The sequence below is a fragment of the Phocoena sinus genome, chromosome 19, assembly GCF_008692025.1.
Source record: "Phocoena sinus isolate mPhoSin1 chromosome 19, mPhoSin1.pri, whole genome shotgun sequence".
In the NCBI taxonomy this organism is placed as follows: domain Eukaryota; kingdom Metazoa; phylum Chordata; class Mammalia; order Artiodactyla; family Phocoenidae; genus Phocoena; species Phocoena sinus.
In genome coordinates this window covers 25469507-25488792 of record NC_045781.1, presented here as the reverse complement: position 1 = coordinate 25488792, position 19286 = coordinate 25469507, and the positions used below count along the sequence as shown (strand labels likewise).

General features: G+C 40.5%; 1 protein-coding gene across 2 annotated transcripts in view; it reads right to left on the bottom strand.

The window, feature by feature from the left end:
* Positions 1 to 6940: 6940 nt before the first annotated feature.
* TENT4B (terminal nucleotidyltransferase 4B) overlaps positions 6941 to 19286 on the bottom strand; it is a 62794-nt gene continuing 50448 nt past the window's right edge. Inside the window, exons 6-12 of one of the 2 annotated variants that reach the window (XM_032613949.1) lie at positions 16617 to 16745; positions 15652 to 15865; positions 13788 to 13914; positions 13582 to 13685; positions 13299 to 13486; positions 10747 to 10911; positions 6941 to 9593 (exon numbers count right to left, since the gene is read on the bottom strand). In XM_032613949.1, coding sequence (XP_032469840.1) covers positions 9417 to 9593; positions 10747 to 10911; positions 13299 to 13486; positions 13582 to 13685; positions 13788 to 13914; positions 15652 to 15865; positions 16617 to 16745 — 1104 coding nt within the window. In that variant the 3' untranslated portion in view covers positions 6941 to 9416. The remainder of the gene's footprint in view (positions 9594 to 10746; positions 10912 to 13298; positions 13487 to 13581; positions 13686 to 13787; positions 13915 to 15651; positions 15866 to 16616; positions 16746 to 19286) is intronic. The other variant, XM_032613950.1, reaches the window with a different exon arrangement.

Sequence of the window (19286 nt, the reverse complement as noted above, 5' to 3'; positions counted from 1 at the left end):
CACACATCTTGGTAGACGGTCGCTGCTAGCCACAAGGAACAAACATCTTGGCTAACGGTTTTCTAAGTATGGGAAGATGCAAGAAACTGGGTTCGTAAAAACCTTCTCCTGAAAATAGCTATCTGAGGGCCAGTGTCTCAGTCTTCTCAGAGCACAAAGTGCTTCATCTGCTCTTCACGTTGAACTCCTTTCAGGGTGTCCTGGGGTCAGCAGCTGGATGGTAGGCAACATTCTTCATTTTACCATCCCTTGCCTTTTGGTGTTAATTTTGACCAAGTTTGGGGAGGCATTTCGTGACCAATTTGTCCCGTGATGCCAAGAATGTTCGTCCCCTGGTCAGGCAAGGATTTCGCTGATAGGCCCACTCAATTTGCTATTACTGGACTAGGCCCTGTTAACAGTAGCCCAAAAGCCTCTGGACCACCGGTCTTACTAGTCTGTTACGGTCCAGGAAAGTTCCCTCTTCCCACATCTAGAGTTACACTATTACAATCATTATCTTGCATATTTGATCAACTGTTTCAAGTTGCCTAACTAACCATCATTAATTTTCTCTGAGGCTAGTCACACATTGGTAATGCAAGAAACAGTAACCTTGTAAAATAGGCAGAATACAAGTAACGTTAGCTAGTAACATTAATAAGGTCGTAAGTAAGTATTTAAGAACTTCTATTAGGTGCAGCCCAGTATATCCCCAGGTCCTCTGAGCAGTCTGTTCTGCACCAATTGCTATCTTTCAGGGAAATGATATATTGGCATTGTACAGAAAGTTCACCAACGATGTCTGCATGTACAAGGTTATTATGACCCCTTACAGGATAGAGAAAGGAATGTTATCTTCTAAGGAGTTACATGGCTGGTACCAGAAGGAGAAAAATTGATCTTTACGGTTGAGTAGGTATCTCTGCCCTTGGGGAGGTCTCACTAATGCATAATGCAGACGCACAATGCACACCAGAGGGGAGGGAGGAGGCCCAAACAGGCAGAGAAAAATTTTATTTTTAAATTGTCTTGCCATAAAATATGAATTTTTATTGCATCGGCGTTTCTAAATGGTTTTCTTAGACAAGCAAGAAGTATACAGCATTCTCCTTATAAAGTGAAAAATGGTCGCAATTTAAAAGTCAAAGTTGTTGCGTTCCTAAGCTAACCTGGTAAATATAGAACATCTCATCACAGACTTAACTGAATGATAATGAACGCAGATTACAGCAAAAACTCTACAATTGGGCTTCCCTGGTGGCACAGTGGTTGAGTCCGCCTGCCGATGCAGAGGACGCGGGTTCGTGCCCAGGTCCGGAAAGATCCCACGTGCCGCGGAGCGGCTGGGCCCGTGAGCCACGGCTGCTGAGCCTGCGCGTCCGGAGCCTGTGCTCTGCAGCGGGAGAGGCCACAGCAGTGCGAGGCCCGCGTACCACAAAAAACAAAAACAAAATTCTACAATTGCAGCCTAAGAAAGTGATTTCAAGGAAAGCATCTCCTTAGAAAATGACAGCTCCTAAAGAGCAGGGAGACCACCATCTGGAATTTCCGACAGCTACTGTTCATCCATTTTCCAACCATTTTTTCCAGCAGATTTTCCCAATAAAATCCAAGGCAGTTTTCTGCCTACTCTTGACCCAAATAGCTGGATCCCTTTTCTTGCCAGAGTTCCCTCTCTTGGCTCACTGTATGACTCATTCTACTCTAAGACAGAGAACTTATTTTTAGAGAAAATTTTACGGTTGTTGCTGCTACAGTCACTGAATGGTCTTAAAAGATTAAGTTAGGGGACAGGTGGGGGGAAAATGATCAATAAAACTAATATTTTTTTATCAGCTTTGCCAAGGGCAATTTTTTATGTGGAAGTACAGAAAAAAAGTAGCAGGGTGTAGTTTCAGACGACCATGTTGCATTTATAACATTTAAATCCTAGTAAAGGGCTTCCCTGGTGGCGCAGTGGTTGAGAGTCCGCCTGCCCATGCAGGCGACACGGGTTCGTGCCCCGGTCCGGGAGGATCCCACGTGCCCAGGAGCGGCTGGGCCCGTGAGCCACAGCCGTTGAGCCTGCGCGTCCGGAGCCTGAGCTCTGCAGCGGGAGAGGCCACAACAGTGAGAGGCCCGTGTACCAAAAAAAAAAAAAAAAATCCTAGTAAAAATATCAAAAAGCAACTCATGAAAATTCACCTAAAACTAGGAGAATCTTTTTTTTTTTCTCAGTAAAAGTTCAGAAGAAAAAAGCCATCAAACAGCAACACTTTATAAAACCCCTATTCAAGTCAAGCTGAAAAGTACTGGACATTTCATAAGCGCTTATTAGCTTATAAGAGCCTTGGGGTATCTGACATGTGAATTTACCAAAGCTACTTGCAAGCAAACGTCAGCATATAAAAAGGAACCAAGTAGATCTGTATGTGCGCTGACACGGAAAGATCTCTCTATATGGTAGGAGATTTGCAGAATACTATAGAATGATACCACTTATGTAAAAGGGGAAATGACCCCTCTGAAATTATATTTGTGCAGATATGTCTATGTGTGAAAATGCATTTCTTTTTAAATCTTAAAAGTATACATCCCGAAATATTAAAGAAGCTGGCTCTAACATGAAGGGATTAAGAGGGTGAAGGGTAACTAACTCCTTTTATGTAGCTATTTACAAATTACATTTCTTCACAATGAACATACGTTCACGTATTTGTTGAGAAATTAAGTAAATTCACTGTGTCTGGGTGTCTGGACAAAAATCATCCTGTATATTCAATTTATTTTCTAATTTACTTTGAGAAATTTCTGGGGTGCTATTTCACAGGATTATACTTTATTGCTTTTTAAAAGAGAACATTTCCAGTAACTGGAGTGGGCAGTCTGGATTTACCAGCCAGTGGCCTACAGACTGCTGAGCTACTACTCTTCACCCAGAACCAAGCTTTGTAGTCATCCTGTAGCAAACTATTCAGGATTTTCCCCGCCACCACTCAGTTGCGTTCCAGGCAAGCACCACTGGTCCATGCCGTAGGACTGCCAGTTCTGCTCCCTGGGTGAGCATAATTCTGAACACATGCTTTAGTTGCACTTGATTATTAACCCTGCTTCTCTCTGTTCCTTGGAGAAACTAACATTTTCATTACTCTGTTGTAAGAGTCTGTGTAATGTGCTCCACTGAACAAATGGTATCTCAATGTCTTAGTACAGCAAGCGCAACCCCTTACGTTAAAGCAAAGAGTAAAACTGGGTTGGTGCTTGCAAATATCTAGATTTGAGGGAGTCCGTCCCCACAGTCTTGCAATGGCTATGGGGAGGCCAAAAGGATATCTTTGGCTAGGACATGGGCAAAAGAAAAAAAAAAAACAAAGCATCTTCGAGCATCTTCCTCTCCACTGCTGGCATTTACAAAAATGAAAACCCACAGAAATGCTATCTGTACAGATACAAGAAAACCTCTTACCAGTCTAAATTGGGCCGTCCTCAGAATTACAAGAGAATTTCTTTTTAAAGTAGCTATTCCAGTCTTACATAAAGGCTCATACCAGAGGTTATGAAGATAAATCAAAGTACAAAGCCTTTATTGAATTGCAGATCATGAATAATAAACCCGATGGTAAGCACTGGAGGCAGATGTGTGCAGAAATGCAGTTTATAAAATTTTTAAGGCAAACAGTTTGACATCTTTGAAGAAATCATTGGTAGCTTAAAAAAAAAAAAAAAAAAGCTTCCAGATGTACAATTCATTCAGAGCATTCAGGGTAACTGGTGCCCAGTGATATGACCTCAGGAAATGTCGAGATTTCATAAATCATTTGTATCAAATCTCTTTTTCTGGTAAATTCCTTTCTGCCTCTGCAGCGGTAACTAGACAAGATTGCAAAGCTTTCAAGATGATTCAAGCCTCCAGCACCTCACAGGAGTCCGCATTTCTTAGCACAGAAGGCAATGCTAATCAAAGAAGGAAATAAATAAAAGGTTATTAAAAACAAACACAGGTTCATCAAACTGCTAAATACATGTATCTATGTATATTCCACTCAAAAAAAAATGTTTATCTCAATAGTCCCTCACATTTCATATCCAGAAGCTACACTGGCTGCCACCTATCCTCTCGTCTTTTAACACCGTGCGATAAGACGGTGCTTTTTAGTAGTGTGTACAGTGTGAAGACTCTGATACTTGTAACAAGTCTTCGGATCTTTTAGGATTACAGGACTTTCAAAAGACTTCTTTAAAAAAAAAAGTGACTGGAAGTTTCAGTACGTAAAAATCAGAGGGAGGGGATCTTAAATTTCAGAGATTATGTTTAGGGACAAAGAGACATGCTGTGTGATAAGCCGCAACCAAATATAAAAGGTAATGTGAAATGATTTAGGGAGCAGCGATGGATTGCACAGAACCCAAGCGGAAAGCTGAAGATAAGTTTAAACTCAAAGAAAGTGGCTGATAACCAAAAATCTCATTCTCTTCGAAAAGTACGGCTGACTAATCCATAAGAGACAAGGACTAAATTCCACCAAGTTACTGGCTTTTACAGAATGCTTCTCCTGGGCCCCTTTCTTCTCCCCTCCCCACCCACCCCACCGGTGGGTAACGACCAGCTTGTTTTACTTCATAATCTCTCGTTACCACAGCATCTTTAAGATAAAACAACACTCCTAACAAATTCATCCAGACTGTTTCCTTAGTGGAGACCTTCCCTGTAATCAGGACACGTAGAAGCTGCTGCAACGAAAAGAAGCCATGGCTGTGTGGAACCAAGAGGACTTAAATTAAAATGCAAAATTAAGATGCTGTGCAAATACCAATCAACACGTTCGCTGAAATACACAAAATAAGAGAACACCTGACTTCCCTGTTAGCATCTGTTCTTATTGACATGGCTAACGTTGTCTCTCAGTAAATCCAGGAGATACCTCAAGTGTTTAGTCATCAAAGGGGATGCACCATCTATCTCCATCTCTCTGGTTCAGCCTCTTTCTAAAGTGTTACCTCCTTCAGGCTAGTAGACTATGGACTAGGCTAAACTTAAACTTAATAAGGCACATACTCAAGCAGAAAATATAAAGGCCAAATACTCAGAAAAAACAAACAAAAAAACCCCAACCTGACAGGAGGAAAACAAACATTAGCGCATTAGCGGTTTATGAGCTAAAAGCTGTCCTTAAGTAAATATTTAACTCTGGATATAAAACAGATCAGCAGACTTTATAAGCAATTCCTTTGGTTAATAATTTTGTCAGCATTCAATGTATACAGACGTTTAGTTCATTCTCTTTGAAGAAAAAAGGTTGCTTAAGGTGTAAAGTCAAGACAGCTCACGAGAAGATGGTCGAGAAAAAGGCTCCTGGGTGATGTAGGGTTTTCAAGTCATGCAAGTACTCTCCGGGGTAAAATCTGGCTTGTTTCTTAGTTATGGTAACTACCAAGTAGCATATTAAAATTCATTCTTTAACATTATTCCACCCATAAACGTCCTGACAAAACTGCAGGCAGTTAAGAGTCTTGAGGTTTAGAAACTGAGACAAGGTAAAGACACCACTTCCAAAGAATTACTTACACGTACCTTTGATCCCACTTCAATGCTACATCATCCTCTCTCTACACATTTCACTAGATGTCACTGATGAAAATTAGGATAAAGAGCAACTGTTAACTATAACTTTCCTACTCAGGTTTAATAGAGTCATTTATTGAATACTCCGCTCACAAAATACTTTACGAGAATGTTGCTTTCCACTAATTCAAACAGCTTAATGAGAGTAAGAACTGATGGATAAGCATAAACTCTTCTGATTATTAATTCTGACATTTTAATATTTATCACAGCAAAATTGGGAATAATTTTTATACTTTACCATTTAATGCCTGAAAAGTTAATTGAGAAGCAACCAACTTCCTAACAACATTCCAAGTTAGTGACTGAAACACTAAGAAATCAACAGCGTCTGATAACTGAGGGAACTGATTGGTTTCAAACTCTAGATGGATATTAAAGTTGAGAAGATACGTCATGAACAATAAAAATAGCAGCAAAACTTATCAATAATACCCATGGTGATTCCTAGGGATTTCTACAGAGCAACTTAAAAACCTACGTCCTAGTCATCGGGGAGGTCTTTGCAATGGATACACGTCACAGCCATAGGGTCCTGCAGCTCAGAGCAGCCATACTCTCTCGTGACCCACCTACAGTTCAGAACCCCCAAACACTAGGCCATAGCTTAAGGCAATGAAAAGAAAACACAAGGAGATTTAAGACTCCAGAGGAAAAAAGGCTATTAAAAATGCTCTCCCTGCCGCACGTGTTTTGCTCTGTGAAGACTGTATCCAGGAATGTCTGGAGGCAAAGCAAATGACCTAAATATTAAACCTAAATATTAATGAGAGGTTCAAAATGCAAGGAAATGTAAAACACTCAAAACAGGACAAAAATATAATATGATCAACTGGTGAAGACTGGAGGGCGACTACACGTAAAACCAGTGGATCCCACAGATCAAAGCTAGATTTGCAAGCCACGTGCAACATCTCCGAACAAATGAAAGACACTAAAAACTGGGCACCTTCACGGACACCTTAAAAATGGAGGAAAAAATGCATTTACCTTTATCATCAAAGCACAACCACTCAGGTTTTGTGCTGACACCTCTTTGACCCATCAGCATCTCTAAAAACCAGTATTTTGAAAAGTTTATTATGACTTTTTAAGGAGCTTCCACACCAGCCAGGTACACGTACGCCACTGCCAGAGAAATGTCACCACAGTGAGGCCGGATTTGTAAAAACCCCATTCTACAAGTACTAGCAAAGGAAGGTTATGACTCATGGATATGGATGGACTATAATATTTAAATGGCATGTTTCTGACATATTCACAAAATCTTTATAGGAACTATTTAAACTCAGAAAAGAAAAAAGACAGGAGTCAAATACAGAGATGAAATGTACAAAAACAAATGAGCAGGCAAACTAAAAGTTCTTGAAAGTATTTTACTTCAGGTTGAAAAATGAACAGCTTCCACACCGTTCATTGCAAGATACACAGTATTCACGAATACAATGCTGGTCATTTGAGGAAATGTACACACCTCAATTTCTCCTTCATGCTTTTCTTTTAGAAAGATACTGTTTACCAAAAAGAAACGTCAGCAGTACAGGAAAAACTATTTTCCCAATAAATTTACGAAAACCTAAGATTCCCAATGGAATCAAGATTATCTTCCCGCTACCACCACCTTAATATAATCACATGCTTATTGAAACACTAATATCTGCACCCTAAGAGTACATTTACTTTCAACAATGAGGGTGATTCTTTAAAAAAAAAAAACTTCAGTGTGGTAAATGTAACATGGATCTCTGCAAGTATTAAGTGTCTGAAATAGGCAGCTAATACTGGATTTAATATTATTTTATAAATAATTGTTCCCTTAGCAGTAAACATAAGTCTACACATTCACGATAGTCCTAGAAAATAAATACTGTGATTATGCACAACGTTATGACAAACTAGTTTCAAAAAACAGAAGCTCAACATCTTGATAAAAATTCTGACCAGAATAAAATGTGACTCTAAAATTTAAAACATTGTCAAAATAACATCACATTTAAAATCTTCCACGGTTTACACAAGTATTATGAACCTCCAGTTTTGGAACACACGTTTTTGTTGTGAATTAAAATACGAACTCATTGAAAACTGTTAATTTCAGTGATGACATCAGTTTTGGTCTTATTTTAGCATTATTTTCTTTATCAAAAGTTACACTAAATGTCCATCAATGGTCTGATTGGTCTTCAGTATTTCATAAACATATATAAAAGAAATTCCTAAAAGCCAATAGTACTTTATATGTATATATTTATAAAAGAATCTCATCTCAGAAATGGCTGTAATTACCAGAGCCAGACATAGTGATGCTGAACACAAAGAGTGTTCACCTTCAAAGAAAGCATTTTCAGAAATATCACTTACATTCTATTAAATACTTCCAACCGAGCTTCAAACTCAACGCGTGATGAATAACAGAATTATACATCTCATTTGCACTCAAAACTGACCATAACCAAAATTTACAGTATGACTGAAACAAGCCAATGTTTAAAAAAGTTTTAATTAAAGATAACAATTCCATGAAAGGAGAGGATAAAGAATGGGATGACAAGAAGTATTTGGTCTTAATAAGGCAATACAAAATAGATCCATTATCAAAGACCATTTAATTTTTAAAGATCAACAATACCAAAAGCATAAAGTGGAGTATAAGAAAATAGTTTTTTATCAGTATGATTTAATTAAAGCTGTTTACAGTTACTCTCTCCCACAGTAGTTAAGCATGAATTTAAAAAAGAATAAGAGATGAGAAAAACAAGCACACGCGGCACACGGGGTTAGAGGAGCCAGCATGCAACGCCTGTGGGACTCGAGGTCTCCTTGCAACAGGAATGGGACCAGACGTGGGTGGCCTTTTTTTTTTTTTCCTATTAGGAAGAAAAAAAAAAAAAAAAAAAAAAAGACTGCAAAGGAAACAAACACAAAGTCACGTAATTGCCCATTGCCCAAGACGACAGCACTATAGAAAACAGTTGCAAGTCAATTCTTAGAGATGACTAGAGATTTTTCAGTGTTTACACAAAAGTACATAGTACGTATTTTTTTTTTTTCTTTTTTTTTTTTACAAAATAAAGTAAACGTCATTTGCCACCATAACCTTTTCTTTAGAGAGGAAAATTTTTGCAGCAGGTCACAAGGGTTCTATTAAGTCATTTCAATGTTGAGGAAACAAATTGAGTAATAGAACTAATCACTTCCCTATAGATGGATGTTAAGATGACAATTCAGATTATTTTTCAAACTAATCCTGAGAAAAATCTGTTTACAATTTAAACAGTAATGTTATGTAAAAAGTATTAACAAATCCACTATTACAAATATCAATTTCCTATATGGTCATCTATATATACACACAATAAAATGGTAAATATATGCAAAAATATTAAAAAAAAAAAAACATGCACAGATCACTTTCCCCTTTGAAATCTGGACTTCCTATAAGATACCTGTGTTTTCCTTCCCCACCCTATCCTCTGAAATGGTTTCTTGTTTCTATCACCCTACCCACACTGAATACTATTCCCTATAACTCTGCATAAAGCCAATGAGAAATAGATTTATTTTACATTCAAGCTTTAAATCTTAAAATGACCCTGTTATAGCATATGACTTATCAAATGAGCAGCCTTTTTTTTCCCCCTTTTTTGCGTGCTTTTCGTTTTTGCAGTTGTCAGTCTTCATGATCCGTTCCGTGGCGAGCTGGGAAAAAACGCAGTTGCTAAATCAACGTCTGAACAGTGTAAGGCTCCCGAATGTTTCCCAGGAGTCCCTATCCAACTGTCCTGAGCATGAGATCATTGCACACAGAAGACAGTCCATCGTACAACGCCGACTATCTACAAAGGTCTGAGAGGGGGGCGTCCCTCTTGTGTTTCCTCTTTTTGCCATGGTAATACTGATTATTTGATTTGCCTTGATGTTGTTTGTTTGTCATCAAGGAACCATGGCTTGTTTGGGTTGTACCTTGGAAGCCTTTGCTGGAAGAACGAAAGAGCCTTGCTGATCCATGCTGCAGAGAAGGAAAGCGGTCAAAAAGACATCAGTATTGCAGATTCAACAGAGCACTGGCTAAGACCTACCTCGGGGAGCTTTCATAACTAGGAACACGCTGACTTATCTAGCAGGCAGAAAACGATGCTACAGGGGTTAACTCTCTTGGGCTCTAAAACTTTTAAATATCAAAAACCATAGACCACTTCTTCTGTTAAGAAGAAGCCCTGTCTTCTTAACAGAGTATATGCAATGTAAGGCTTTTCTTAAGGAGCCTATCGACCGATACACCACGTAACCAATGGCATTACTGGAAGAAGCTGTCAGACATGCAGGTGTGTTGCCAGGTCAGGGGTCATCACAGCTGGCCACTCCTTTCCTGCTATCACGTGTCACTTTAATTGCCATTTCTAAACGAGTCTGTGTTTGGTGCACATGACTACAGTAAAGTGGATTCTGTGAGTCAAGTCACACACGAGGTGACTGACATTAACAGTCAATCTGTACTGCCAAGGGGCCTTCCCCAGGGTCCCTGATGTACTGGGAGAGGGTGTGATGGCCTTAGGCCAGAGTCTAGTACGAAATGACTTCTTCCCCTCATTTTGATTCATTACTCACAAAGAATAAAATTTCAGGCAACTGAAAAACTTCCAACAGAGTGTCTCTGTGGCCTTTTTAAGTCAAAGCTAAAGCTAATCAGCTGGCCACGGCTGACTGCTGTCGATCATTTCAACACAGGCAACCAGGTATTGAACTTTAAAATAGAAAAGGATACATTATTCCCAGATGTGCGCAACACTGCAATGAGGTCACGCAAAAACTTCACGTGAGTTTACTTCAAGTACAGCTGAAACTTTTTATAACTTGAAGCAATTTTTTTTATGCTGAATCTGTAATCAGGTGGGTTGGCCGGGACATCTTATAAGGACCAGGTGCTAGATTCCCACAAAGGTTTATGTTACAATGGTGTCTCACAAAGATCCTCAGGACATCCTGTTACTAGAAGCACTGTCACGCTTTGGCACCTCTTAGAACAAAATATGTTTGCTTTTTAACCTAGAGCTTTCTTTAAACCCATAATGTGTATGAATACATATATATGTATATGCACGTACAAAACTCTAAATATTCTATACGGAATAGTAACAATCAAAAACACAAATTCCACACACCTGGGATTTGTTGGTGCTGTTGGATATGTTAGTGGTCTGGGTGCTCTGCATTTTCCCGCCTGCCTGAGAGGACTCCAAGGACACATCCTGCGACCCTACCCGGTTCCCAGCGGACGGGCGGCAGAGCAGCTGTTTCGGGGTTTTGCACGGTGTCGCGTCGGAATCCTAGCACAAGTCACATGAATTATAATGTGACACGGCAATGATTTAGACATTCAATATTAAGAAAGGAAAAGAACTTCAGCTAAGCACTCTCTGGACTAAGTCTAATAAATACTTGGGAGTTAAAGGAAGCACACTGAGGAATTTATAAAATTAACTGCTTAAGTTTTCTTCCAAACATTTAAAGTGGCTTATTCTATCAGAGGGTTTCTGTTCACTGTTAAATCCACTGCCCACGCCTGACCTTGTTAATCGGCCTTGAAGGAGCTCAGAGAGGTCCAAGTTTATTTGCATTTTTATTTACAGAAAATGAACCATGGTATAGTGGAAAGAGCAATGGTAAGGAGTGAGGACCTAGGTCCCGGTCCCTGATTCCATGTCTTCAACCAAATACAAAACAGTCACTTTACAAAGCTCAGTCTCTCAGAGTCTGCGATGACAAATCAGTGCTCCCTGCACCGAACACACCGAGTGGATCAGACTTCCCAGAGACACCAGTCTGAGCCCACCTGTTTCTGGGCTGCTGGGCCCATGACTGCTACTCTTTCCTCAGCTCTACCTTTCCCCTCACACTCTGCCCAGCATTTCAGAGACACATACTCTCAGTCCCTAAGGCGCCCTCTCGAGGCTTTATCTGCTTTTGCCCCTCTGTGTCTGTGACATCTAGCTCAGCATTCTGTCCTCCACAGCTCTGCTCTAGGAACCACAACTGCCCACAGGTAGATCCTGCATGTGAGCGTTTACGACTTCATTACGATAAACAGTCATCGTCGACAATGAAAAACTACGCCTCTTCCATATTTACAATTTTTTTTTTTTTTTTTGCAGTACGCGGGCCTCTCAGAGCGTTGTGGCCTCTCCCGTTGTGGAGCACAGGCTCCGGACGTGCAGGCTCAGCGGCCATGGCTCACGGGCCCAACCGCTCCGCGACATGTGGGATCTTCCGGGACCGGGGCACGAACCCGCATCCCCTGCATCGGCAGGCGGACTCTCAACCACTGCGCCACCAGAGAAGCCCTCCTCTTCCATATTTAGATTATTTTATGTTATACACTTAATGAAGCCAATAAAGCCCATTTTATTAATAGATCTTGATCTTAAGTAAACTCAGGATAAGACAGAAAGTAGGGCTTCCCTGGTGGCGCAGGGGTTGAGAGTCTGCCTGCCGATGCAGGGGACGTGGGTTCGTGCCCCGGTCCGGGAGGATCCCACATGCCGCGGAGTGGCTGGGCCTGTGAGCCATGGCCGCTGAGCCTGCGTGTCCGGAGCCTGTGCTCCCCAACGGGAGAGGCCACAACAGTGAGAGGCCCGCATAACGCCAAAAAAAAAAAAAAAAAAAAAAAAAAAAGACAAAGTAGATTAGGGATTTCCAGGGCACGGTGGGGGGGGAGAAGAAATTAGGGACTGCTAATAGGTTTGTTTTTGGGGTGATGGAAATGTCCTGGAATTAGATAGTGGTATAGCTGCACAATATCATAAATATGCTAAAAGAAAACCACTTAAGCTGTACATTTCTAAATGGTGAACAAGAGAGTATATATCCCATTTATATAAAATTTTGAAACAGACAAAACTAGTCTATGGTATTAGAAAATCGTAGTGGTGGTTACCTCTGAGGGTAAGATTGGGAATTTACTTGCAAACATCATGAGGGAACTCTTTGGGGTGATGGTAATAGTCTGTATCTTGCTAGGATTTGGGGTTACACATGTGTATGCATTTGTTAAAATTTAGTAAATGTATAATTAAGATTTCCTTATACGTTCATTTTATATCTAAAGAGAAAACTGGACAAACACTGAACTGTGGTTAATGACAAGCACACAACAGTACTTTGCGGGAAGTGTGCTAATGTCTGCAGTACTTTGAAATGTATCAAAGAATAAGATGAACTGGTGAATGAATGGCCAGCTCTGTGATAAACCAGTAAAATGTTAATGGTAGAATCTAGTGGTGGCGTATATGGATGTTCGCTAAAATCCTTTCACTTTTGGCTGTATGCTTGAAAATTTGAACACAATGTTGAGAGAAAGTATAATCATAGGGCTTCCCCGGTGGCGCAGTGGTTGAGAGTCTGCCTGCCGGTGCAGGGGACACGGGTTCGTGCCCCAGTCCAGGAGGATCCCACATGCCACGGAGCGGCTAGGCCCGTGAGCCATGGCCGCTGAGCCTGCGCGTCCGGAGCCTGTGCTCCGCAACGGGAGAGGGGACAACGGTGAGAGGCCCGCGTACCGCAAGAAAAAAAAAAAAAAAAAAAAGTACAATCATAAAGTTATTAAAATTTCCCAGGAACAAACAAGAAAATGAGCTAGCCTTGGCTCTCTAGATAGAGTTACCCCCAACAGAACTCCTAAGGGTCTAGGTTTAGAAAACAATGTCTTCATACTTACGACGTCACTAGAGCTGGACTGTGTAGCGGAAGAGGAAGACACTGGACCTGATGAAGAGTTTGAAGAGTGTTTACTAACAGATTCCGAAGTTTTACTTCTACATTTTCCAAGGGCTTCATTTTCTTCAGATAGATTATTATTACATTTATCTAACTGCTGAGTATCTACTATCAAGGTAACACCATTTCCTGAAAGAGTGGCAAAAGATTGGAAAACGTTTCTTCCCATTAAGCACACACAACACAGAAAAGCCTCTAATACTCAATCGATGAAAAACTCTTACCATTGCATGAAGGCTCAGGCCTATTCTGCAAGCCCCACTGCTTTGATATCCAGTCTCTATATGTGGCAACTTCATCTGTTACTCTAATTATTCTACCTAATATGCTGCAAGTGTTTAAAAAAAAAAAGAGGGGAGGTACATTAATTTGAAGATAAGAAGCCACAACCAATTTTGACCCAATGGGCTGATTTTAGTTAAACTTTTACCTCTCCGTTTCGTTGTTGGGATAGTACTTTGCTATTGGCGATACAGCATGACTCAGAACAACGTAGGCATAATCAAAGGCCTGTTTCACTTGCATGGCCCCATATGAACTCCTTCCAACATCATTACCTTTAAAAGAAATATATACATAAGATATTAAAACTTACCGTGGCTTAAAATGAACTAGATGTTTGTGAGCCCTCTTTTGGGAGAGGAAGGGCACTCACTGTCCTGCTAAGAGTGGCACTCAGAATCTGAGCTGCCAGTCGGTCCCACAGCTCCCCAGACTCTATAAACACGTGCATCACGCATAAATATGTTCTTATGTCATATAAATTGCCTAAATGTCTTCTGGCCCAACAGGACTATCCCATACACAGTCATGCAAGTAAAAGAAGTAACGGCCTGGTTTTCCCTAAGAGGGAAACCAAGCTAAATTATAAATACTTATTTTTTGCTTGGTAGGTATACAGACATCTCCTTCACTAAATTATGAGCTCCTAAAAAGCAAGGACCATCTTGCTGAAAAAAACCTTAGTGTCCTTTAGGTAGGGTAGGCTCCCAGTAAACATTTCCTCAATGAATAAACACAGAACTTTTTTTTTTATTGGCCGCACTGCACGGCATATGGAAATCCCAGTTCCCCGACCAGGGATCGAACCTGAGCCCCCTACATTGCAAGTGCAGAGTCTTAACCACTGGACCGCCGGGGGAGTCACCACACAGAACTATTAATGTTTATAAGATGGCTCATCAAGCCAGAAAAGGGCTCCTAGGTAACTACTCTATCTCTTAACTCCCTTTCCTTACTCATTTTCAAGGCCAATGCATTAAAAGCAAATGACTAAAAGCATTTCCATTGAAGTCTGATAACACGGAATCTAAATATTTTACAATTATATCAGGAAAAAATATTGCCCAGAAAAACTAGGATACAAGCAAGCAAACACAGCATCATGAAAGCACAGGAGGAATTCATTTTCTGCTCACTTTTAAGCCAACATAAAGCCGGAAAAAGCACAGGGAGACTATGCAAAATTAAAAAGAAGGGGTCCAAAGGGAAACTAAACTATCTCTTGGTACCCTTTCCCTCATGAATTCTGAGACATATGAGCGAGCTCACTCCCTCTAATGACCTCAAAATCCTCACTTAAAGCGCCGTTTGACAATTGGTTAGAATCAGGAGCAGTGAGGACGCAAGAAAGAAGAAAAATGGCACCAAACTGGAGATGCACAAACCCACCCGTATAGTTAATACCCATTCTCCTTTGCCTTTAAGAGTCGAATGGATTCCACTCCCAACTCAACTCATTTGGAAGTACGCAATGTGTTTTCCTGTTGTGTGTGTGTGTTTATGTTCATGTGTTTGCTTATAAAATATTTTGGGGGCTTCCCTGGTGGTGCAGTGGTTGAGAGTCCACCTGCCAATGCAGGGGACACAGGTTCATGCCCCGGCCCGGGAAGATCCCACATACCGCGGAGCGGCTGGGTCCGTGAGCCATGGCCGCTAAGCCTGCGGAGCCTGTGCTCCGCAACGGGAGAGACCACAACAGTGAGAGGCCCGCGTACCGCAAAATATATATATATATATTTTGAGGAAAAAAAAACGACTACAATTACAAGTTAATGCTTAATTTTTCATCTGAAGAGAGTTTAAAGTACAATATGATGACTGACAATGCCCTTTTCTTTCTTTTTCTTTTTTTTGCTGCACTGAGAGGCCTGCGGGATCTCAGTTCCCCCGACTAGGGATTGAACCCAGGCCCTCAGCAGTGAAAGCGTGGAGTGAGTCCTAACCACTGGACTGCCAGGGAATTCCCAATGCCTTTTTCTTTGAATGTCCGTAAATTTACCTAAATTCAATACCTGGTTGTAAAGGATCTTCAATATAAAGCATGGATGGCCTGTAGCCATCTAGCATATTTTTCTGTACTTCATCTTTGGCCACATAGGAACCACCATCCTTTATCCGGATGCCAGTCTTTAAATAATTGAAGTGTCGTCCATATAATTCAAAAAATTCTATTAAGAGAACACCATAGTTTGTATTGGGGATGCAAGCATCTTCCCTGGGATGTAACTAAAATGAGAAGAAAAAGAATTATATTGGACTTTCTCTAAATTCAAGGTGAGGATAATAAATTACATTCTAACTTCTATAAACAGTATTATTATAATTTTGCTTTAGCATAGCAGCCAATAGATCATGGAGTTGGAGCAGGCTAATCCTAATAGTACTTCTGTTATAGACAACCTAAATTAAAGCCCCATGGGCGGGGGGACCTGTGGTGGGGGGGGACAATTTATGAGGCTGAATTTTACAGCTGCCCCAGGATGCTGAGAGCGCGGGCTTGGCCCAGCATCAGGGAAGTCATTCTGACTCACCAGCGAGTCACGCAGTTGGCAACACTGCACCACATAAATACGCTCACTGACGAGAGTAAGACTTCCAACTCATCTTAACCAGACAGCAAATCTCAATTCCAGCTAAACTTACAAGAGTAGTTGCTTAGAAGGCATTCTTAATTTTGGCATTTGTGTTACTATTTACACCTATGGAAACCACACCATACTTTTGCATGCTAAAATTTGCAGTGAAAAGTCTCAAAAATACTAGAGCACACGGGATTAAAAATAAAAAAAAATTCTTCCCTAGGGATTTTAAAGTACTTATTTGCTAAATTATAAAAAGGTACCTAGTTTAAAGGGAGAAGTCGTAAGTAATCAAGGGAAACACTCTAATTAGAGCTTGATTTAAATTTTTTCCAAAATGATTCCCAACTGATTTATTTTAAAAAATGTTTAGTGTACACTAGTATGGTATAACTTACCTGAAGGAAACTCACTGCCATTAAAAAGAGACTATAAGAACCAATTCCACCTGTAAATACTTCATTAAGGTCCCTCTGTAATAAGAACTGTTTCAGTACTAAAACCAAGTATGGTAATACAGGATATTTCTGGAAAAGAAAATTGTATTTTCAGTGAATTCCTACATCAATAATAGCTCTAAGCATTAACAGCATATGTGGTCTCTAAGTATAAACTGGTCCTTACATTACAAACTTTGGTGGACATATGTAACATACTTAATTTTCTATCTTAAAAACAAGCTATAAAAAAGTAAGCTAAAAGCAATTAAGGATTGTCTCCTCACATCTAAAATCTAAAACATGTAGACGTAAATGACAGCACCCAAGCACTCACTACAGGACAGAAACGCTAGCAATACATATTTTGTGACACTCATTTATGACCATTACCGAATAATATTCAATTGTAAATAGGTAACAGAAACAGTACAGGACAATGTCTCAATTCTTTTTTTTGGCCACACCTCCCAGCTTGCAGGATCTTAGTTCCCCGACCAGGGATCGAATCCAGGCCCCATGTAGTGAAAGTGCAGAGTCCTAACCACAGGACCGCCAGGGAATTCCCACCTCTTAGAGCACTAAATCAGTGGGATTTTAAAGAATCACTTCTTGTAGGTGGCACTCCATAGGCAGACCAGGGTCCTTCAGATGATTCTGCAGAGCCCAGAAGCAGGAGCCATCCTGCCTGCTGTTCTCCATGCGGGCAGGTGAACACACAGACCCACCTTCTGTGCTTTACAAAGAAGGGTGAGAACATCCATGCTGGCAAATATGGACAGTGTGAGTCTGTCTTTCACTCGGGCACACACTCATTAAGTTCTCTCCACAAGCCAGGCCCTAGGCTAGGGACGCCGAGGGGAACAAAGCAAGCACAAACATCGAGAAAGAAGTCAACAGCCATTACCTAGGGGTGGTAGAATTACTAGTGATTTCCACTCTTTTCTTGACACTTACAATGAAAACAAACTGCTTCCATAAGAAAGAAAAATGTTTAAACTTTTGCAAATCATGTCAAAGTAAGCAAGCATGAGAAACAACAAAAATATGGAGAAATAATCATTTTTAAACACTACAGTTGAACTCAGAAATATAGTCTCTTTAAAGAACAACTAGGCAAATTTCCAACAGAATTTTTTCTGCATATATCCTCTGACCCAGAAATTCCACTTCCGGGAATCTTCCTACAATTTATTAGTGTAAAGAAAGATGTAGGCATGGAAGGATGTCCACCAAGCACTTTCTGTAACAGATAAAACCACTGGAAGCAACACCACGGAAGTGCTACACAAAGCACAATAATCCTGACAAGGGACAACCATGTAGTCAGTGAAAAGAATGAAGGAACCCTGAATGTGCTGATACAGAAAAACCCACCAAAATATTAAGTTAGAAAAAAAGTATTAGACATCTTGTATATAGCGTGCTATATTCCTTTCGTTAAAAATTTCAAGAAGAGGATAAAAAGCAAAGAAAAAAAGCTGATGAAGGCACATCCTATGAAGCTGGTCTAAGCATATAAGGTGTAAGGGTGACTCACTTTTCACTACCCTTTTATACTGGTAAGATTTTTTATCATACGTATTATTCTCAATTTTTTAAAAAGTTTCTTTCTGGTGAAAAGAAACTTTATACACACCCAATACCTCCAAAAGAGTGGGATTACAGATAATATTTCTTTTCTTTTTCTGCTTTTCTATACTCCGCTCATTTATATAAGAACATAATGTTTACCACAGGAGAGTTAAAATTTTTTCTGACATAAAAAGAAAAAGGTGAACCTGAAGAGCTGCTAAAAAACGAAAACATCGTGGGGGCTTCCCTCGTGGCACAGTGGTTAAGAATCCGCCTGCCAATGCAGGGGACACGGGTTTGAGCCCTGGTCCGGGAAGATCCCACATGCCACAGAGCAACTAAGCCCGTGCGCCACAACTACTGAGCCTGTGCTCTAGAGCCCGCGTGCTGCCACTACTGAGCCCATGTGACACCACTACTGAAGCCCGCGTGCTCTAGGGCCTGCACTCCGCAACAAGAGAAGCCACTGCAGTGAGAAGCCCGCGTACTGCAACGAAGAGTAGCCCCCGCTCTCAGCAGCTAGAGAAAACCGCGTGCAGCAGAGAAGACCCAATGCAGCCAAAAATTAAATAAATGAATAAAAGAAATAAAATTATTAAAAGAAAAACATTGTGAATGGAGAGAAATGATATTCTACATAAGCCAAAGCAGTTCACAGTTTTAGTTTTGGGAGAAAAAAGCTGATGGGTTTAAGCATGTGAAATGTTCTGAAGATGATGCTGACAAATTCTGCACTACCTGGGAAGAAAACAGAATAAGCAGAAGCAGACTTAAACCACTTCAAGATAAGATAAGGAAACCTGCAGGACCTATCTTACAGGTGACTTGGGGATTAAAATCTAGAAAAGGCTCCCTAGAGAGGGTCTTAATCTGAACTCTTGGAGAGAAGTTCTTCAAAAGCTTCCTCAACCCTTAATTCTTACTTGAGGTCACATTATAAATTACTGATTATTACAAGCAGATTCAAGGAAAGTAAAACCACTGCACAGAAAAGAAGCATTTGTCAGCGATACACATATAAAAATAGTTTAGCCAAGTATATCAGAACACCACCAC